At 38.0% G+C, this 23,968-nt stretch overlaps 1 protein-coding gene across 1 annotated transcript in view; it reads right to left on the reverse strand.

Annotated features, from left to right (window-relative positions):
• DNAI7 (dynein axonemal intermediate chain 7) overlaps positions 1-23,968 on the reverse strand; it is an 87,232-nt gene that overhangs the window by 2,691 nt on the left and 60,573 nt on the right. Inside the window, 5 exon segments of the mRNA XM_074402925.1 lie at positions 379-546; positions 2,861-3,075; positions 7,714-7,870; positions 10,016-10,176; positions 11,355-11,430. Of these exon segments, the coding sequence (XP_074259026.1) occupies positions 379-546; positions 2,861-3,075; positions 7,714-7,870; positions 10,016-10,176; positions 11,355-11,430 (777 nt within the window).

The raw sequence follows: 23,968 nt of genomic DNA on the forward strand, positions 1-23,968 counted from the left end.
ACTTTTAATTTTGCCTAACTTACCATGTTTGGGAAAGTGCAGAGTTATTTACATTTTAAAGAAATCTTATATAATATCCAGTAATGGAAAAAAAGTAGACAGAATGAGAATTGCTTAAACTACCTTTTCACTAAACTGATCACCTGTGGATATGTTCCATCTGTCAATATGAAGCCCATACTACAGGCTTATTTGCTTAGGGAAAATTATTAAACTTAAGAGAACCCTGAATTTCTGGTCTTTTCATCTATTTCTAAGTATAATAGTATATAAGTGAATATATAAAACACAGTTATATAATATTAAATTACATAACATTTAATATTTGCTAACATTTTAAATGTCTGCTGCATTAAATTTGGAAAGGTTCATTCTTACCTTATTGTTTATAATAACATAAAAATGAGAGTATCTAGTAGGAAAGATATTCAGTCCAGCTTCTTTCAAAGCAATAATGAAAGGAACAGGAGTCATCCATTTCCCTTCCAAAATAGAGATGTGTTTCTTGTCTCTTAGTTTGATTGAAGATAACATGCAGAGATTTTCCTAGTTTAAATAAGAAAAAAGAAGCTTTTATGTAAATTTTCAAAATCATTAATTCAGTCTTATTCTAGGTGCAGCCTTTAGATGCTTTATACATTTTTAAAAGTCATCTATCACCCTATATTAGAAGGAATGCAGGGCATTCTTAGGCCTCATCTGGATGCTCTGACACAAAGTCCCCATGTTACCTTAAGCAGTTTACCTTTTTTGGGCTTCATCAGAGCAATCAAGGAAACGGACCAAAGTATCTCTCAAGTTTCCTATTTTATAAGTTATGAGAATATGTGTATGTTCACAATGAATTAAAATAGTTATTAGATAACAATTATGATTGAACTTTTAGGAATCATTCTTTTCATACCTGTAAAAGTTAACATAATGAGGCAGTTTCAAAGTCTGGCAAAGTGATGGTTTGAAGGTGTAGAGAATTCACATCTCATTTTCTTTTTATGTTAATATATTTCAGTTAACCCAGTATATCTAAAATATTTCAATATGTAATCAGTATAGAAATTATTAACGAGTTTACATTCTTCATACCAAGTACTCAAAATCTGTGTTTATTTTACAGTTAGAGCATGTACTAATTTGGACGAGTCACATGCAGTAGCTACATAAGGCTGGTAGCTGTCTAATGCAATAGCATGAGACAGCACAGATCCACTAACCCGAAAACGCACACTGAGCAGTCTTGGGTGTTTCAACTGTCATATTCATAAGTGAACACTGTGAAGGTGCTTGTATTTTTCCATGAGTCTAGAGGAAGCGTTTTTGCACTGGGGTCGTCAGGGCTGCTGGAATGGTGCAGAGAAACCCGAAAGGAGGCTCCAGCAGTACAATCCCCTTACACAATCTCAGAAAGGTTACTTAACCTTCCAGCCTCTATGGGCCTTACTTTTTCTCTATACAAAATGGGAGGAAAGACCAGAAGCATTTTAAGGGCACTTGCAGCGCTGATGATTCGGAGGCTCTCCATCTCCCATCTCATCTAGTTTTAAAAGCAAAGTTTAATAATATTCTAGGCTTTCTGTATTCAGGAGGAATTCCGACCTATCTCTCTTTCTAAAAACAACTTAAGATATATTTTACATACCATAAAATTCACCTATTTCAAATGTATAATTCAAAGATTTTTAGTAACTTCACAGAGTGGTACATCTCTCACCATAAATCCCTTTCATCCTTCCCAATAAGATCCCTTATCTCATTTATAGTTAATCCCCATCTACCCTCAATCCCAGGTAACCACTAATCTACTTTTGTTTCTATAAATCTCAGCCTAGGTAAATTCTTTTTTTTTTTTGAGACAGAGTTTTACTCTGTTGCCCAGGCTGGAGTACAGTGGTGCAATCTCAGCTCACTATAACCTCTGCCTCCTGGGTTCAAGTGATTCTCCTGCCTCAGCCTCCCGTGTAGCTGGGATTACCAGCGTGTGCCACCACACCCAGCTAATTTTTAAATTTTTAGTAGATGCAGGCTTTCACCATGTTGGCCAGGCTGGTCTCAAACTCCTAACCTCGGGTGATCCACCCACCTTGGCCTCCCAAAGTGCTGGGATTGCAGGTGTGAGCCATCATGCCTGGCCCAGGCTATGTAATTTCTGACTGATGAGCAATAGAGGATTATTCGAAGAGAAACCAACCTCAAAAGAGATTTCAAATGGCTGGATGATAAAAATCAGGTAGCCCCTTTAGGATGGATCAAAAACTCTAAAATTCATCTAGGTGCAGTGCCTCACGCCTGTAATCCCAGCACTTTGGGAGGCCGAGGTGGGCAGATCATGAGGTCAAGAGATCAAGACCATCCTGGCCAACATGGTGAAACCCTGTCTCTATTAAAAATACAAAAATTAGCTGGGTGTGCTGGCGCACACCTGTAATCCCAGCTACTCAGGAGGCTGAGGCAGGAGAATTGCTTGAACCCAGGAGGTGGAGGTTGCAGTGAGCTGAGATCGCGCCACTGCACTTCAGCCTGGCACCTGGCAATGGAGCAAGACTCTGCCTAAAAAAAAAAAAAAAAAAAAAAAAAACCCTAAAATTCATACTGCAACCAGACTCGTCGGTTCATCACTTGATCTAGCCTTTGTAACTTTAGGGTACAAGTTTGAGTTTGAGCTTTGCTACTAACATGTTATTGCCTATTTAATTATTATATATTTCATTTGGAAATATAGCTCAAGGTACATTTTCAATGTCATTATAAGACATTTATATTTCAGTATATAAATCAGCAGCCATTGATTGCTTTGACAAACTAGTATATCCATCAAAAATGGTTTACCTTTGATATGACAGTACATAACAGCTATAATACTCACCTTAATTTGTATTTGAATCTCAGTAAATACTGTAGTCACAGTTAAAAGTACTTTATTTACATCAAGTGGTCTTAGTTCCCATGACTGGTATGGCATGTTAAGATGAGCATCTTGAATCAAGGTAAGAGGGCCAAAGGCTTCCAGGCTGAATGTTACCAGTCTTTCTTTTGGTTTGTAGAATACATTGCTGATGCCATCAGTTCTCCAATGTTTACCTTTATAATTAATGAAGAAAGTGATACTAGTTTCATTTTTTTCCTATAAAAAGATGAATCACCGAAAAAATTACTTTATGTGTAAATTGATCTTTCATATTTAGAATAGGATCTCAAAAGAAGGCCAACTTTGCTGAGAGATTTCCCCTGCCTACAGGATCAAGTCCCACCTCCTCAGCATGCTAAGACCTTCAGAATGAAGCTCTGACTCACTTTATTGGCTCCATTCCTTGCCACTTCTCAAGGAAAAAAGTTTTTCTGTTTTCAACCCAACTTTTCTCTTTCTCTAACAACACTGCATGTATACCTCTGGGCCTCTGCTATACAACTCTTTATTCCTACAGTACTCTTTGATAAACTTTCAGATACATTTTCTTCACCTTTTTTTTTTTTTTTGAGACAAAGTCTTGCTCTGTCACGCAGGCTAGAGTGCAATGGCACGATCTCAGCTCACTGAAACCTCCACCTCCAGGTTCAAGTGATTCTCCTGCCTCAGCCTCCCATGTAGCTGGGATTACAAGTGCCAGCTACTGTGCCCAGCTAATTTTTGTATTTTTAGTAGAGACAGGGTTTCACCACCTTGGCCAGGCTGGTCTCGAACTCCTGACCTTGTGATCTGCCTGACTCGGATTCCCAAAGTGCTGGGATTACAGGCATGAACCACCACACCTGGCCTCATCTTTGCTTTAAAATGACTTCAAAATTCATGTGTTTTATGTATATAATTCAATTATCTTTAGTAAATTTACCCAGTTGTGCAGCCATCATCACAATCCAGGTTTTAGAACATTTTTATCCCCACATTAAGATCCTGATGTTCATTTACAGTTAATTCCATTCCCATGTCCGGCCCCAGGCAACGATTAATGTACTTCCTGTCTTTAAAGATGTGCCCTTTTCAGACTTTTCCCTCAGATCCAATAATCTTATATGTGGCCTTTTGTGCCTCTTACAACTTAATAAAGAAACACAACCTAATTTAAAAGTGGGTAAATGATTCGAGTAAACATTTCACCAAAGAATAGATGAAAGGCTAATAAGTACTTAAAAAGATGATCAATATTATTAGTAATTAGGAAAATACGTTAAAACCACAGTGGGATATTACTTCATAACCACTAGAATGGCTATAATCAAGAAGATAAATAACAAATGTTGTGAACAAACAAGAAACCTCATATATTGCTGGCAGACATGTAAAACGGTACAACTACTTTTAAAAACAATTTGGCAGTTTCTTTGAAAGTTAAATATAAACTCAGCACTCAACCCAGCAATTCTACTTCTAGGTGCATACCTAACATAACTGAAAACATGTCCACAGAGTCTTGCATGCAAATGTTCTCTTCGTCTTTGAGAGCCTTGTTCAATATTCCATCCCGTGAGATGCCTTCCTTTACACTAAAGATTGAGCCATCCCTGTCATGCTCTAGAGAGCCCTTTACATCTATGCTAGTACCCCACTATGATGTATTACAATATGGTGTTTTCCTGTCTGCTTCTCCTACAATTTTGAAACTCCCAGAGGAAGAAACTATGCCTCATTTACCTCTGTATTCCTTTTTGCGGGGGTGGTGTGGGGGTCATCTTTATAGGACAAATAAATGAACCATCTTCTTCCCAGACCCACTCTACATTTCTACTTAGCTCTCTTTCCTGTTCTCAACTGGAGGGTTCTGTGGCCTAGTTTTTACTCTTAAATTTCATATAATAAATTACATTCACAGACTTATTTTTAATTTCTCTTTTTGTCTCTACATTAACAAATCATTTTAATTTGTAAGGTAAAAAGTTATTACCTATAAATAAATTCTCCAAATTTCTTGTAATTCTGGACAAAAAGTTTCCCACGTCCGGGAAACTTTTAAAATTACTAGAGTGGTAAATTACTGTTGTCTAATTACTGAAGTTACAGAGTAAAATTTTGCATGAGTTTATTTCCCTGAATTGTGTGGAATAATTTACCTTGTCTGATTTTAATTTTGTGGGAATTGTTTTGTTTTTTTCTCCTCCCCAGATGGAGTTTTACTCTTGTCACCCAGACTGGAGTGCAATGGTGTGATCTTGGCTCACTGCTACCTCCACCTCCTGAGTTCAAGTGATTTTCCTGCCTCAGCCTCCAGGGTAGCTAGGATTACAGGTACCTGACATCACACCCAGCTAATTTGCTTTTAGTAGAGACGAGGTTTCACCATATTGGCTAGGCTGGTCTTGAACTCCTGACCTCAGGTGATCTGCACTCCTCAGCTCCCAAAGTGCTGGAATTACAGATGTGAGCTACCGCACCTGGTCGTGTGAATGATTTTTAACGTGACAAATATTTAGGAATATTACCATTAAAGTGACACCTCTGAACCAATATCAAAAGAGATATAATTATTCATTTTGATGTATCTTATAGTTTAATATGTTAGGATTTACTGGGTTTTTTAACTTATATTTTATTTTTAGAGAAAGGGTCTCACTCTGTCACCCACACTGGAGTGCTGGGACAAGATCACAGCTCACTGCAACCTCAACTTCCTGGGCTCAAGTGATGCTCTCCCCTCATCCTCTAGGATAGCTGGGACTGCAGGCACATGCCACCACACCTGACTAATTTCTGTATTTTTTGTGGCGATGGGGTTTCTCGATGTTGCCTAGGCTGGTCTTGAACTCCTGAGCTCAAGTAATCTACCCACCTCAGCCTCCCAAAGTGCTAGGATTACAGGCATGAGCCATTGTGACTGGCTTACTGTTTTTAATACATAGACTATTTCTAGAATATAAATAATACATCTTGTAGGCCTGTCTATACAAACAAAAATGTAGAGCACCAGGGCATTCATTAAAAAATTTAAAATGCCAAATATTTAAATTTCTTGGTATAAATTCCTGAATTCTCTGTTCCTAAATTTTCCGTAACTAAATAAGTAGATTATGTAAGAGCTCTGTGCCTTAGTGATCTTACCTGTTCTCAGCTATCACCAAGAGTATAAATCACTTCACCAATAGATGGATATAAAACAACCTTAAAAGCAAAGGCATTACTCTTCTCACCTAGGATCCTTAAAACTGCATACATTAACTCACAAGACCAAGATCTTTCAAAATTCGGCAAGCCTACTCCAAAGGAGGTATTTGTTAATGATTAACAAATCATTAGCTTATATCGCTGTAGATACTTCTAATTTTATTTTTAATTTTTGAATAACCAGTAATGTCCCATGGCTTAAAAATAAAATGTTATAAAAATGTATACAGTGGCTAGTTTTCCTCTTTCTCAGGTTTCCCATTTGCCCATTCCTCATCCTCAATACTTGTGTGCAATTTATAAATGATTAACATTGAAATAATCAAATATTAATCATCCAAATCTGAACTATTCGGTTATTTCAAAAGAGTAGACTTTTTATGTTTTTGATTTGCTATTTTGATATTTTCTCTTTTTTTTTCTCTTTTTTTTTTTTTGAGATGGAGGGAGTCTCGCCCTGTTGTTGCAGTGCAGTGGCACAATCTCAGCTCACTGCAACCTCCACCTCCTGGATTCAAGCAATTCTCCTGCCTCAGTCTCCCAAGTAGCTGGGACGACAGGCATGTGCCACTACACCTCATTAATTTTTGTTTTTTGGTAGAGATGGGGTTTTGCTATGCTGGCCAGGCTGGTCTCGAACTCTTGACCTCAGGTGATCCACTTGCCTAGGCCCCCTAAAGTGCTAGGATCGCAGGCATGAGCCACAGCCCGGCCTTATTTTGATATTTTCACTAATTTTTGCCTGTTTTGTTTTGTTTTGAGACAGAGTCTTGCTCTGTGGCCCAGAGTAGAGTGCAGTTGGTGCCATCTTGGCTCACTGCAACCTCTGCCTCCTGGGATCAATCTATTGTCCTACCTCAGCCTGCCAAGTAGCAGGGATTACAGGTGTGCACCACCACACCCCGCTAGTTTCCTATTTTTAGTAGAGATGAAGTTTCACCATGTTGGCCAGGCTAATCTCAAACTCCTGACCTTGGGTGATCCACCAGCCTTGGCCTCCCAAAGTGCTAGGATTGCAGGCATGAGCCACCGTACCTGGTCTGGTTTTTTTTTTTTTTTTTTTTTTTTTTTTTTGAGATAGACAGAGTCTTACTCTGTCACCCCGGATGGAGTGCAGTGGTGCCATGTCAGTTCGTGACAACCTCCGCCTCCCAGGTTCAAGCAATTCTTATGCCTCAGACTCCCAAGTAGCTGCGATTATAGGCAGGCACCACCATGCCCAACTAATTTTTTAAATTTTTTAGTAGAGAGACAGGGTTTCATCATGTTGCCCAGGCTGATCTTGAACTCCTGAGCTCTGATGATCTACCCGCCTCAGCCTCCCAGACTGCTGGGATTTACAGGCATGAGCGTGCCCAGGCTTTCACTCATTTTTAATAAACATAATGATACAATCATAAAGTAATAGTTCATAGACAATGGAAGATACTTTAGGAATAGTTACAACACTCAGCAAATTTTAAACTCCAATCGCTATTCATTTCTATCAAGAAGAAACAAAATGAGACCCTAGAATTTGCATAGAAATATGTAAGATAAGAAGCTCAGTTAATACACTACACATTCTGTTTCAATTTAAGGGTTTTATTACCCCTTTTTTGATTACATAATTATAAAAGCTGTACCTTCAGCATCCCACCTGGCAACCACAGGATCCTCAAAAAAGATTACATTCTCATGAACCTCAAGTGTGACCTCTATAGGTGGGAAAGCATTTTCTGTCTCCAAGTCTTCTGTAGTTTCCGGAGGATAAGTATATTTCTGTAAACCTTCTTTGCATATCTTTTTAAAATGATCAAAACAATATCAAGTTAGTTGATTGGTAACAGTGAAAAATGTAAATAGTACTGAATAAGCTATATAGTTATTTTTAATAAGCACTGCAGTTTGATCCCATTCATATACAGATTAACAAAATGTCACAACAAAATTTAAAAGATAAATGATTGAGGAAAACAGTTACTAAATATGAATGTACAGAATTTCCTATGGGCCAGATTGTGTGCTGGGGCTGGCTTCCTTATCATTTTATTCCTCCAAGCAATCCTAAATGCCTACATTTAACAGAGATGATAACTAAGACTTAGAAAAATCAAGTAACTTGAGAAAGATTGCAAAATACTTCAAAAGGGCACCAGAATTCAAAAACTGGTCTATGGGACCCTAAATCACATGCTCTAATACCATGCTAAGGGTGTGTAAGTAAAGAAAGAAACATAGACAACCTACTGAGAAGTATGGAAATGAAGATGAAAGTGAATTAAGCAGACAGCAGATTTTTCTGGGATAAGAAAGATTTGTACATTATCCAAATGCAGCAGAGAAGGATCTAGGGAAGAAAGGAAAATTTAAAAATATTAGAAAATAGAGGGAAAAATTAGATCGGGCAAGATTCTAGAGGAAAAGTTACTGAAAAAGCCTTGAAAATGAGGAAAGCCTCTTTGTTGCAGGAGAGAAAAATGGCTGTGAAGGAGGATGCTTTAGGTTCAAGAGGAGAGTATGAAGTGATCTCAGGACATTGTGATAAAAGTCAAGAACAACAGATCTTTAGATGAATTCTTGAAAAGCCCAGCTCAGGCTAGGACCTTCCAATGGATAGAGTACATTAAAATTTTACTGGAGTGGGAGGTGATTAGGGCAATAACGGGGGTGGTGGGGGGAAGGTTGGAAAACAGTTCTCAAATACAAGAATGAACCAAGGTCCTTAATGGATTTGACTGCAAATGACAAGTACCCAGTAATCTGTGTACATGTTGTGTAAGGGGAGACAGTGAGAGATGGTGAGAAGAAAAGAGACAGACAGGAAGGGTGGGAGAAAGAAAGAGAGGAAGGAAGGAGCAGCCTATAACAAATTAACTGGATATATGTGGTAGCATTTTACAGGAAGCAAGCCACCATGAGGTTAAGTTAAAAATAAACCAAGTCAATAACAGCACCAGTGTTACTACTTATAAACAGTGGTGAGAAACTCCTTTCAACTAACAACTGTTATCATCAGTAACTTTACCACTCAAAGTGTGGTCAGTGCATCAGCAGCATTGGCATCACGTGGACTGGTGATTTTCAAACTTCAATGTGCATATGAATCACCTGGGGATCTTGTTCAACTGCAGATTCAGTAGCTCTGAAGTGCAGCCCAAAATGATGCATTTCTTGCATGTTCCCAGCTGACACTAATGTTGCTGGTGATATGCTATTGATTTAGGACCCCATTTTGTATATTAAGAATTTAGACTAGTGATTTTCAAACTTTAGGGTGTGTTTTACCAAAACACAGACTGTTAAAGCCTTACCTCTGGGTTTCTGATTTAGTCAGTTTGAGGTGGGGCTCATTAATTTGCATTTCTAGCAAATTCCCAGATGATGTCAGAGGATGCTGATGCCTCTGCTTGAGGGAACACATATTGACAACCACTGATTTAGACTAGAGTCCACAAGCTATGGTCCCTGGGAAATCCCACCGACCACCGATTTTTGTAAATAAAGGTTTATTGGAACATAGCTGTGCCCATTCGTTTACACACAGCAGTTTTAGCGATGCAATGGCAGAGTTGAGTAACTTCAACAGAACTGGTAGGGATCTTGAAGCTGAAAATATTTACCATCTGGCTTGTTACAGAAAATGTTTGCCAACCTCTCATCTATCAAGACTATTAAGGCTGAACTGGCACTAAGAAAACATAATGATGTAAATTTACAATAAAGTTAACATATATAAATTCTAGTATAAACTTCATATTATTTTAGATTATTTTAGTATCTGATTCAAATTTTCAATACCAATACATTTGAGACAATTTAAAATTACATTTTTTCCTTTTTGCTTGTTTAGTAGGGTAAAGCTCATTAGATGCTAGATAATATGAAATAAAGTAAAACTGTGAGCAATTATTTTACTTATAAGTTTTGATTCAAGAATCAACCTACTTCCACAATCATCCATCCCTTCACTCGTTTACACTGTGGAGGAAGCTCCAAAATATCCAAGTGGTATATTCCACCCAGAGTTGTGAACTGGCATAAATCCACCATGTCGTCTTCAAAGAATTCCGGCTTTTCAGACGAATTCTCTACCAGCAACAACTGTGCTAAAATTAATCAGATGAACAGTTTCCAAATAGATTATGACAGTTTTGTATGTTCTTAGGAAAGAAATTTAAAAATTCTAATACTGGTAAAGGAAGTGTCTATTCAAGTAGCTACTAAAAATTATCAAAAAGTGGTTAACTCAAATGATTCGTAGAGCTGACCTTGGAAGTGGAAATAAAGCATGTGTTTTGGTGGAGTGTAGGGGAGGACTATTTTCATTTCATCTACTAACCCATGCATACAATAAGGAAGTGTTATTATTAAAATGAAAACAGGCTGGAGGGTGGTGGTTCATGCCTGCAATTCCAGTACTTTGGAAAGCTGAGGTGGGGGATCGCTTGAGCCTAGGAGTTTAAGACTAGCCTGGGCAACATAGCAAGACTCCATCTCTATACATAATTTAAAAATTAGTCAGGCTGGTGGTGCATGCCTATGGTCCCAGCTACTCAGGAGGCTGAGGTGGGAGAATTATTGGAGCCTGGGCTATTGAGGCTACAGTGAGTCATAATCTGTACCACTACACTCCAGCCTGAACAACAGAGCAAGACCTCATCTTAATTAAAAAAAAAAAAAACAAAAGAAGAGGAGGAAGAAAGAAAAAGTGAAGGAGGAAAGCCCTGGACATTTCTAAACTATATCTAACTGCTATTTGCCAGGACAAGACTGAATGCAAACACTTGTAAATATCCAGAAGTGTTGAGAGATTTTCAATTGTGGATGTGTACTTGTGAAAGTTCATTACAACATTGTAATAATAAAAAATTAGAAAAAAACTTACTGTCTATGAATAAGGACTTATATAATGTTCTATTACTGGATGGAATTATACAACTACTTTAAAAAGTGAGGTTACCAATGAATTCTTAGAATAATTAATATTCATTATATGAAATACATATTGTGTTCTATGTATGTAACATACTGTTAGGTGGGGAAAAAAGTAATTCTCAATACAAACATTTGTATAATATAATCCCATGGTTTTATTAGAAATTAAGAGAAGGATAGATTGAGCAAAGAAATCTGTTAACCCTGTTATCTCAGAAAAGGATTATGAAGAATTTTCACTTTAAATATATTTTTGCAATGTCTGAATTTTCTTAACAATGATCCTGTATTTCTTTTGTAAGAAGAAAATCTCAATAAAGTTAAATGCTTAAAATGTAATTTAGAATACCTGCTAAAATGGTTTCACTTAATACTTTCATCTCTAGTTTACATTTTATGGCTTCAGATTCTTCCTCAGCAGAACTCTGAAAAAAACCACAGACACATGGGTGTGATTGTCAGTGTCTACATAAGCACAGTCATTATCTTTCCGTTCCAGTCCTAACTTCAGACGCCTGGTACCTTAATTCTAGGGTCCAAAACCCCAAATTGACCTCAAAAGCAATATTTTAAAAAGCAATTAAAATAAGGGCGCATCTCCACAAAACTTCACAAGGGCAAGAGGCTACCCATTCAGATTCTCTGCTGAAAAGTCTCAAGCGTAAAAGACGGAGATTAGAAAGCAATGCAAGCTATAAAAAATATTATTTATATTTGCATTTTGGTTTTATCCAGGAGGTAGATTTTGCTCAAATTTGATAATCAGCTGTGATAGAATCATCCCAAAGCCTGCTTTTGGGTAAGTCTCTCAAGGAAATTAAAGATGTTGCACATCAAGTAATGTAGAAGACAGTACCTCACTGTACTCTAGTGCAGTAAAGAGAATCTAGACTTTATGTCTAAATCTGCCACTAACTTACCTTTCTGAGCAATATGACCTCGAGCCAATCATTTAACTATTTGAGCCTCAAATTCTTGATGTAACAGTAACATATTTAGTATTTAACCATGTACCAGACAAATAACACATCTTGCAAACAATCTGAAGAAGTAAGGAACCTGAAGCTGAGGGAGATAACTGTTTTAAGGGTAAAATAAGATAACGGAAACAAAAGAATGTGAAGAACCAGAGAAATGCAGTATTGCTAGTATAAAAATTGGGGGTAAGACTGCTGGCAAGATGGCCGAATAAGAACAGCTCAAGTGCACAGCTCCCAGTGAGAGTGACACAAAAGGCAGGTAATCTCCACATTTCCAACTGAGGTACCTGGTTCACCTCATTGGGACTGGTCAGACAGTGGGTGCAGGCCAAGGAGGGCAAGTCAAAGCAGGGTGGGGCATCACCTCACCCAGGAAGTGTAAGGGGCCAGGGAACTCTCCCTTCTAGCTAAAGGAAGCCATTAGAGACTGTTCCCAACACTCTAGCTCAGATGCTGCACTTTTCCCATGGTCTTCACAACCTGAAGACCAAGAGATTCCCTCCAGTGCTTATAACACCAGTGTCCTGGGTTTCCAGCACAAAACTGGGTGGCTCTTTGGGAAGGCACCAAGCTAACTGCAGCAGTTTTTTTCCCTACCCCAGTGGTGCCTGGAATGTCAGTGAGACAGAATCACTCACTCCCCTGAAAAAGGGGGCTGAAGCCAGGGAGCCAAGTGGTCTGACTTGGTGGGTCCCACCCCCATGAAGATCAGCAAGCTAAGATCCACTGGCTTGAAATTCTCACAATCAGTACGGCAGTCTGAGCTCAATCTGGAACATTCAAGCTTGGTTGTGGGGAGAGGTGTCCACCATTGCTGAAGCTCGGGTAGGCAATTTTAACCTTGCCTGTGTAAACCAAGTCACAAGTTTACACAGGAACTGGGCGGAGTCCACAGCAGCTCAGCAAGGCCTCTGCAGGCAGACTATGTCACCAGACACCCTCCTCGCTGGGCAGGGCATCTCTGAAAAAAGGCAGCAGACCATCAGGAACTTACAAATAAAGCCCCCACCTTCCTGGGACAGAGCACCTGGAAAAAGGGGCGGTTGTGGATACAGCTTTAGCAGACTTAAGCATCCCTGCCTAGAAGCTCTGAAGGGAGCAGCAGATCTCCCAGCACAGCATTTGAGCTCTGATAAGGGACAGACTGCCTCCTCAAGTGGCTCCCTGACCCCCATGTATCCTGACTGGGAGACACTTCCTAGCAGGAGCTGACAGACACCTCATACGGGAGAGTTCTGGCTGGCATCTGGCAGGTGCCCTTCTGGGAGGAAGCTACCAGAGCAAGAAACAGGCAACAATTTTTGCTGTTCTGCAGCCCCTGTTGGTTATTCCAAGCAAGGTAGGTCTGAAGTGGACCTCCAGCGACCTCCAGCAAACTCCAGCAGACGGGCCTGACTGTTAGAAGGAAAACTAACAAACAGAAATAGTTTCAACATCAACAGAAAAGACGTCCACTCAGAGACCCAAAACAAAGGTCATCAACTTCAAAGACCAAAGGTAGATAAACCCATGAAGTTGGGAAGAAACCAGTGCAAAAAGGCTGAAAACTCCAAAAACCAGAATACTTCGTATCCTCCAAGGGATCACAACTCCTCACCAGCAAGGGAATAAAACTAGATGGAGTATTAGTTTGACAAATTGATAGAAGCAGGCTTCAAAAGGTGGATAATAAAATTCTCCAAGCTAAAGTAGCATGTTCTAACCCAATGCAAGGAAGTTAAGAACCTTGAAAAAAAGTTAGATGAAATACTAACTAGAATAACCAGCATACAGAAGAACATAAATGACCTGATGGAGCTGAAAAACACAGCATGAGAACTTCGTGAAATATACACAAGTTTCAATAGCTGACTCAATCAAGTGGAAGAAAGGAAATCAGAGATTAAAGATCAACTCAATGAAATGAAGCAAGAAGGCAAGAATATAGAAAAAAGAGTGAAAAGATATGAACAAAGCCTCCAAGAAATATGGAATTATGTGTAAAGACCAAATCTATGTTTGATCAGTGTACCTGAAAGTGACGGGGAGAATGAAACCAAGTTGGAAAACACTCTTCAGGATATTATCCAGGAGAACTTCCCCAACTGAGCAAGGCAGGCCAACATTCAAATTCAGAAAATACAGAGAACACCACAAAGATACTCCTTGAGAAGAGCAACCCCAAGACACATAATTGTCAGATTCACCAGTGCTGAAATGAAACAAAAAATGTTAAGGGCAGCCAGAGAGAAATGTCGAGCTATCCACAAAGGGAAACCCATCAGACTAACAGCAGATCTCTCTGCAGAAACCCTACAAGCCAGAAGAGAGTGGGGGCCAATATTCAACATCCCTAAAGAATTTTCAACCCATAATTTCATATCCAGCCAAACTAAGCTTCATAAGGGAAGGAGAAATAAAAATCTTTTACAGACAAACAACTGCTGAGAGATTTTGTCACCACCAGGCTTGCCTTATAAGAGCTCCTGAAGGAAGCACTAAACATGGAAAGGAACAACCAGTACCAGGCACTGCAAAAACATACCAAATTGTAAAGACCATTGATGCTATGAAGAAAATGCAACAACTAACGGACAAAACAGTTAGCATCAAAAATGGCAGGACCAAATTCACACATAACAATATTAACCTTAAATGTAAATTGGCTAAATGCCCCAATTAAAAGACACAGACTGGCAAATTGGATAGAGTCAAGACCCATCTCAGATGCAAAGACACACATAGGCTCAAAATAAAGGGATGGAGGAAGATTTACCAAGCGAATGGAAAACACACACACACACACACACACACACACACACACACGCCAGGGTTGCAATCCTAGGCTCTGATAAAACAGACTTTAAACCAACAAAGATCAAAAGAGACAAAGAAAAGCATTACATAATGGTAAAGGGATCAATGCAACAAGAAGAGCTAATGATCCTGAATATACATGCACCCAATGCAAGAGCACCCAGATACATAAAGCAAGTTCTTAATGACCTACAAAGTGACTTAGACTCCCACACAATAATAGTGGGAGATTTTAACACCCCACTTTCAATATTAGATCAATGAGACAGAAAATTAACAAGGATATCCAGGACTTGAACTCAGATCTGGACCAAGCAGATCTAATAGACATCTACAGAACTCTCCACACCAAATCCACAGAATATACATTCTTCTCAGCACCACATCACACTTATTCTAAAATTGTCCACGTAATTGGAAGTAAAACACTCCTCAGCAAATGCAAAAGAATGAAAATCATAACAAACAGTCTCTCAGACCACAGTGCAATCAAATTAGAACTCAGGATTAAGACACTCACTCAAAACTGCATGACTACGTGGAAAGTGAACAACCTACTCCTGAATGACTGCTGGATAAATAACTAAATGAAGGCAGAAATAAAGATGTTCTTTAAAAACAATGAGAACAAAGACACAACGTACCAGAATCCCTGGGACACACTGAAAGCAGTGTCTAGAGCAAAATTTATAGCACTAAATGCCTACAAGAGAAATGAGGAAAGATCTAAAATCAACACCCTAATGTCATGATTAAAAGAACTAGAGGAGCACGATCAAACAAATTCAAAAGCTAGTAAAAGACAAGAAATAACTAAGATCAGAGCAAAAGTAAAGGTGATAGAGACAAGAAAAAACCTTCAAAAAAATCAATTAATCCAGGAGCCGGTTTTTTGAAAAGATCAACAAAACAGACCACTAGCCAGACTAATAAAGAAGAAAAAGGAGAAGAATCAAATAGATGCAATAAAAAATGATAAAGGAGATATCACCACCAATTCCATAGAAATACAAACTACCATCAGAGAAAACTATAAACACCTCTATGCAAATAAACCAGTAAATCTAGAAGAAATGGATAAATTCCTGGACATTTACACCCTCCCAAGACTAAACCAGGAAGAAGTTGAAGGCCTGAATAGACTAATAACAAGGTCTTAAATTGAGGCAGCAATTAATAGCCTACCAACCAAAACAAGTCCAGGACCAGACAGGTTCGTATCCAAATTCTAACAGGGATACAAAGAGGAGCTGGTACCATTCCTTCTGAAACTATTCCAAACAACGGAAAAAGAGGAAATCTTCCCTAACTCATTTTATGAGACCAACATCAACCTTATTCCAAACCTGGCAGACACACAGGTAAAAATGAAAATTTCAGGCCAATATCCAGGATGAACATTGACGCAAAAATCAATAAAATACTGGTAAATCAAATCCAACAGCACATCAAAAAGCTTATCCATCACAATCAAATTGGCTTCATCCCTGGGATGCAAGGCTGGTTCAACACACACAAATCAATAAATGTGATCCATCACACAAACAGAACCAAAGACAAAAACCACATGATTATCTCAAGAGATGCAGAGAAGGCCTTTGACAAGATTAAACAGCCAGCCCTCTATGCTAAACTCTCAATAAACTAGGCATTGATGGAATGTACCTCAAAATAATAAGAGCTATTTATGACAAACCTACAGCTAATATCATACTAAATGGGCAAAAACTAGAAGCATTCCCTTTGAAAACCGGCACAAGACAAGGATGCCCTCTCTCCCCACTCCTATTCAACATAATATTGAAAGTTCTTGCCAGGACAATCAGGCAAGAAAAAGAAATAAAGTGTATTCAATTAGGAAAAGAAAAAGTCAAATTGTCTCTATCATTGCAGATGACATAATTGTATATTTAGAAGACCCCATCATCTCAGCCCCAAATCTCCTTAAGCTGATAAGCAAATTCAGCAAAGTCTCAGGATACAAAATCCATGTGCAGAAATCACAAGCATGCCTATACAGCAATAACATACAAACAGCCAAATCATGAGCAAATTCCCATTCACAACTGCTACAAAGAGAATAAAATAGGAATACAACTAACAAGGAATATGAATGACCTCTTCAAGGAGAAGAAAAAATCTCTGCTCAAGGAAATAAGAGAGGACACAAACAGATAGAAAAACATTCCATGCTCATGGTCAGGAAAAATGAGTATCGAGAAAATGACCACATTGCCCAAAGTAATTTATAAATTCAATGCTATCCCCATCAAGCTACCATTGACTTTTTCACAGAATTGGAAAAAAACACCTTAAAATTTCATATGGAACCAAAAGAGAGCCTGCGTAGCCAAGACAATCCTAAGCCAAAAAAAAAAAAAAAAAAAAAAAAAAAAAAAAACAACAACAAAAAAAATGAACAAACAAAAAAACCCAAACTAGAGGCATCACGCTACCTGACTTCAAAGTTTACTACAAGGCTGCAGTAATCAAAACACATGATACTGGTACCAAAACAGAGATATAGATCAATGGAACAGAACAGAGGCCTCAGAAGTAATGGCACACATCTACGACCATCTGATCTTTGACAAACCTGACAAAAACAAGCAATGGGGAAAGGATTCCCTGTTTAATAAATGGTGTTGGGAAAACTGACTAGCCATGTGCAGAAAGCTGAAACTGGACCCCTTCTTGACACCTTACACTAAAATTAACTCCAGATGGATTAAAGACTTAAACATAAGACCTAACAGTATAAAAACCCTAGAAGAAAACCTAGGCAATACCATTCAGGACATAGGCATAGGCAAGGACTTCATGACTAAAACACCAAAAGCAATGGCAACAAAAGCCAAAATAGACAAAAGGAATCTAATTAAACTAAAGAGCTTCTGCACAGCAAAATAAACTATTCATTAGAGTGAACCAGCAACCAATAGAATAGGAAAAAAAAATTTGCAATCTACCCATCTGACAAAGAGCTAATATCCAGAATCTACAAAGACCTTAAACACATTTACAAGAAAAAAGCAATCCTGTCAAAAAGTGGGTGAAGTATATGAACGACACTTCTCAAAAGAAGACATTTATGCAGCCAACAAACATATGAAAAAAAGTTCATCATCACTGGCCATTAGAGAAATGCAAATCAAAACCATATTGAGATACCATCTCATGCCAGTTAGAATGGTGAACATTAAAAAATCAGGAGACAACAGATGCTAGAGAAGATGTGGAGAAATAGGAATGCTTTTACACTGTTGGTGGGAGTGTAAATTAGCTCAACCATTGTGGAAGACAGTGTAGTGATTCCTCAAGGATCTAGAACTAGAAATACCATTTGACCTGGCAATCCTATTACTGGATACATACCCAGAAGATTATAAATCATTCTGTTATAAAGACACATGCACATGTATGTTTATTGTAGCACTGTTCACAATAGCAAAGACTTGGAACCAACCCAAATGTCCATCAATGATAGATTGGATAAAGAAAATGTGGTATATATATACCATGGAATACTATGCAGCCATAAAAAAGGATGAGTTCATGTTCTTTGTAGGGACATGGATGAAGCTGGAAACCATCATTTTCAGCAAACTGACACAATAACAGAAAACCAACCACCACATGTTCTCAATCATAAGTGGGTGTTGAACAATGAGAACACATGGAGGCAAGAAGGAGAATATCAAACACTGGGGCCTGTCAGGGGGTGGGAAGCTAGGGAAGGGATAGCAGGGGGTGGGGATATAGGAAAGGGATAGCATTAGAAGAACTATCTAATGTAGATGAGGTGATGGATGCAGCAAACCACCTATGTAACCAATCTGCACGTTCTGCACATGTACCCCAGAACTTAAAATATATTTTTAAAAATGGGGGGTGTATGTGTGTGTGTGTGTGTGTGTGCTAATACTTGCAAAATGAATGATATCTAGCAAACTTCATTTGACTTCATATAGTACCTGTACTTCTGCAACAACAGAATAACCTTATAGCAGAGTTCTAGTCAGAAATTTAAAGCTAGTTAATCCCCTATCTCTCAACCATCATACGCAGACAAGTGCCTCTTAGTAATCTAGCCTTTCTCATCTTTCATCACCATAGTGCCCTATGTGTTTTCCTCTTGGCCAGTTCTAACACTATTGCATTCTCTGCAAACCCTTTCCATCATGCCTCTGTACCTTCTCCCTTATTCCTTCAAAAATAATTTCACAGAGCTCCTAAATTGTAGTGGCACTGCTAGAAACTGGCAATAAAAGACAAGTCCCTGACTTAAGGAACTTCCAGACTATTAGGGAAGCAAGTAAACAAATGGGCATATTCTTGTGAGTGTTGTAGAAAGTAAGGGATCCACAATAGGAGTACAAAAAAGAAGAGTTAATTGTGTGGGAAAATGGGTGGGTGAAACAGGCAACACCTCTCTTACCTAAAGATGATAAGTTTGAACTAAATTTTTAAAAAACTTTTAGGTTCTGGGGTACATGTGAAGGCTTGTTGTATAGGCAAACTTATGTCACAGGAGTTTGTTGTATAGACTATTTCATCATCTAGGTATTAAGCCTTGTACCCAATAGTTATTTTTACTGCACCTTGCTCTCCTCCCACCCTCCACTCTTAAGTAGACCCCAGTGTCTGTTATTTTCTTATGTTCATGAGGTCTCATTTAGCTCCCACTTATAAGTGAGAACTTGTGGTACAGGTATTGATCGACTTACTACCTATGCAACTTATGATCATTCGACTTTAGGACCACAATCTCTAGCCACGACTGCTCCATGTCTGGCAGCACAAACGTTGCCCAGCTGGGTGTACAATAGTGCGGACCAGCTTCCAGCAGCACTACAATCTCCGCGTGCACCATTTCAACTGTTATCCCAGACTCGGTACAGCAATTTGTGTTTTGTGTCTTGGATATTTTTCATCAAACCCCTCCCAAGATGTCTACCAAGAGGAAATTGTCTTTGTCTACATCTCAGCCTGCCAAGAAGGAAAGAAAGGCCATCGATCTCGACAGGAAAATGAAGGTAATTAAGCAGTACGAAGGAGGAAAGAAAGGGAATGTGATCCCACGTGATACGAAGTTATCACACTCGACTGTGTCGACGATTTTGAAAGATAAAGAATTCGTGAAGCTGTGAAAGGTTCTTCACTGATGCGATCAACAGTCATAACAAAGCAATGAAGCAGGCCCATCCACAAAACGGAGAATGTTTCCTATGGTATTTTTTACACCTGTATTTTGTATTTTTGTATGCACCTGTATTTTGTAATTTTGTATGTTTTGCAAATATTAAACCAGTTGTACTGGTAATGTAGTGTTTTACCTAAACCTGATGAATGTAAAAATAAGAAACAAAATGGTGTAGAGATGATACAAATGGCATAAAATGAACAAAGAAAATTATGATATATAACAATAATGAAAGAAAATTATAAAATATGACTTAAAGATTTTTATAACATTTCACAGTACTGTACATATAGCCTACTCAACTTACGACCAAATCGTGTTACGACTGATCTGTCGGAACCAATCCTGGTCGTAAGTCAAGCACTAGCTGTATTTGGTTTTCTGTTCTTGCATTAGTTTGCTAAGGATAATAGCCTCCAGCTCCATCCATGTCCCTGCAAAAGACATGATCTCATTCTTTCTCATGGCTGCATGGTATTCCATGGAGTATATGTACATTTTCTTTATCCAATCTGTCACTGATTGGCATTTAGGTTGATTCCATTTCTTTGCTATTGTGAACAGTGCTACAATGAACATTCACATGCATGTGTCTTTATGGTGGAATGATTTATATTCCTCTGCATATATACCCAGTAATGGGATTACTGGGTGGAATAGTAGTTCCGCTTTTAGGTCTTTAAGGAATCACCATACTGCTTTCCACAATGGTTGAACTAATTTACATGCCGCCAACAGCATTTAAGTGTTCCCTTTTCTCTGCAACCTCACTAGCATCTGTTAATTTTTGACTTTTTAGTAATAGTCATTCTGACTGGTATGAGATGGTATCTCATTGTGGTTCTGATTTACATTTCTCTAACGATCAGTGATATTAAGCTTCTTTTCATATGCTTCTTGGCCGCGTGTATGTCTTCTTTTAAAAAGTGTCTATTCATGTCCTTTGCCCACTTTTTAATGGGGTTGTTTTTCTCTTGTAAACTTATGTTCCTTATAGATGCTGGATATTAGACCTTTGTCAGATGCATAGTTTGCAAATATTTTCTACCATTCTTCAGGCTGTTTACTCTGTTGATAGTTCCTTTTGCTGTGCAGAAGCTCTTCAGTTTAATTAGATCCCACTTGTCAATTTTTGCTTTTGTTACAACTTTATTTGATGTATTTTTCATGAAATCTTTGCCCATCCTGTGTCCAGGATTTTATTGTCTGGGTTGTCTTCCAGGATCTTTATAGTGTTAAGTTTTACATTTAAGTCTTTTTTTTTTTTTTTTTGCCTTGCTTTGTTGCCCAGGTTATGAGTGCAATGGTGCAATCTCTGCTCACTGCAGCCTCCACCTCCTGGGCTCAAGTGATCCTCCTGTTTCAGCCTCCCAAGTATCTGGAATTACAGGCACGTACCACCACACCCAGCTAATCTTTTGTATTTTTAGTAAAGATGGGTTTTCACGGTGTTGGCCAGACTGGTCTCAAACTCCTGACCTCAGGTGATCCACCTGCCTTGGCCTCCCAAAGTGCTGGGATTACAGGCGTTAGCCACCATGCCTCGCTACATTAAAGTCTTTAATCCATATTGAGTTGATTTTTATAAACAGTATAAGAAAGGGGTCCAGGTTCAATCTTCGGCATATAGCTAGCCAGTTATCCCAGAACCACTTTTATTGAATAGAGAGTCTTTTTCCCCATTGTTTGTTTTTGTCAACCTTGTTGAAGATCAGATGTTTGTAGGTGTGTGGCCTTATTTCTGGTCTCTCTTATGTGTTCCATTGGTTTATGTACCTGTTTCTGTACCAGTACCATGCTGTTTTGGTTACTGTAGCCCTGTAATATAGTTTGAAGTCAGGTAAGGTCATGCTTCCAGGTTTGCTGGATTAAATATTGAAAGATAATTATTAATAGATCCTTCCCCAAAAATGATGGGAGCAAATTCTAATGTGAGTGAAAGGCATGAAGCAAAATGGTGTTCCAAGCACTCCAAATGGTCAGGTATAGTTGGAATGAGGCATGCTAGGAGAGTGTAAAGATATCTGAGGCTGGAGAGATACAGGGACCAGATTGTGGAGACCTTTGGAAGCCACTCTACAGACTAGAATTTCCCCTATGGGTAAAGGAGAGCTCATGAGAGGCCTTCAGTAGGAACTTAATGTGAAGAAAGTTGCATTTGGCAGCCAGCTGATGAATGATTTGCTCAGTGAAGTGCTAGAAGTTCAGTGTAGAGAGGACCAGGACCTACCCAAGGCAGAAGCAGCCAGGGCCACTAGAAGGAGCTTACAGGAGAGAAGATAAGGAAGTAAAAGCAATGTAACTTGAAGAGGGACTAGATATAAAAGTAAAGCAAGAAAGAGGGTAAGGCTGATTTTCAGGTGTTGGGTTTAGGTAATTAAGGTGGAGAGTGATAACAATTAGCAAAAAAAAAAAAAAAAAAAAGAGCGAGAAAAGAAAAGGAGGAAGGACAGGTTTGGGGAAAAAATAAAGAATTTGATTGTGGAATGTTGAATTTGAGGTGCCTATGGGAAAGCCAGGTGTCCTTCAGCATTATTTATCTTTAAAAAACAAATTGTATTTATTTCTTACAGGGAGGATTATGATCAATAAAAATATCAAAGATATCAGACCAACAGGCAAGTCAGTCTGATTCATATCTTCAAAAAGTTGAGAACTCTTCAAAGAGTTTAGACCAAACTGGCTTCTTATCTTGCAGGATCACTAGGAATTTAGACTTTCTCAACAGAACTTTTCCCTTGATAAACACAGTACTTCACCTCAGTATGCAACAACATGCATTTATCAGCTTCTATATTACCAATAATCTAGCATGTAACACACTGCCTTTACATAATTCAATTTTTAAAAAATTTGTACTACTCTTGAGCTTAACTGACTTTTTTGAAGTTAGACTTCCAGATGAAGGATGCAGTGAGTCAATGTACATTCTAGCACAAGCTCCTTAATCTTGGTAATTACTCTAGAATGTTTTCCTGTAATTGTAACAGTGTCATCAAAACATGCTCCTGCCAAAAAAACTTCAAATCTCATTTGCTGACAATATAAGTTTTATATATTATAATAATAATCTCCTTGTGTTTGTTGGCAATGAAGTCAAAAAATTACTTTATTCATATTTTCATTATGTTTTATATCTGGTAATGAAAAGCCCTCTTTCATCATAATTCTTTTACAAAATTGGGTGTTTTCCAAGTATTTTTTTTTCTACATAAGCTTTAATAGTATTTTTTCAAGTCTCAAAATTGACAACTGGAATTTTTACTTCAATTATATTAAATTTATAGATTTATGATAGATTTAGAGTAAATAACATTTTCCAAAAGATGTTTGCTTTGAAATGTTGAAAGAATACGAATTAGAGAAGGTAGCTAAAGTATAACTTTTCAATGCTATCTTGGCTCAACATATGTAAGAACTGGCTTATAACATAACAGAACTTCATAGGACACTAGCAAATAATTTTCATTGCAACTTGACAAATGCACAGATATTATAACATAGAAATTCCTTTAGTATATGTGCAACTTGAATTTGATATAAAAACATAACCTATCATTAATAGGTGGATCAATAAAAACAGAATAGAGATTCCAAAAATAGATCATAGGATCCACTTAAAAATTCAGCATATGGCATTTCACATCAATGGAAAAAGCCTAAGTTTATATAGTATGTGTTTTGAGACAGCTGGCTAAGATTTGCAATAAAATAAATTTAGATTCATTCTTCTCACTTTACACTAAAATAAATTCCAGATGGATATAAGATTTAAATGTAAAAACATAACTAAGCCAATCAAAAGCTACAAAATCATGAAAGTATTGGAAGATAATATATGAAACTGATGCCAACAATTACTAATGAACTAAATGATCTTGATAATATCTGCAAAATGTCAGCACTGAACACTTTACAAGTTTAACAGAATGTCTTAAATTTTATTATCCGTCAATAGATCTATGCCAAAGAAATTCATTGATC

Source organism: Saimiri boliviensis, chromosome 7 (assembly GCF_048565385.1).
Source record: "Saimiri boliviensis isolate mSaiBol1 chromosome 7, mSaiBol1.pri, whole genome shotgun sequence".
Lineage (NCBI taxonomy): Eukaryota > Metazoa > Chordata > Mammalia > Primates > Cebidae > Saimiri > Saimiri boliviensis.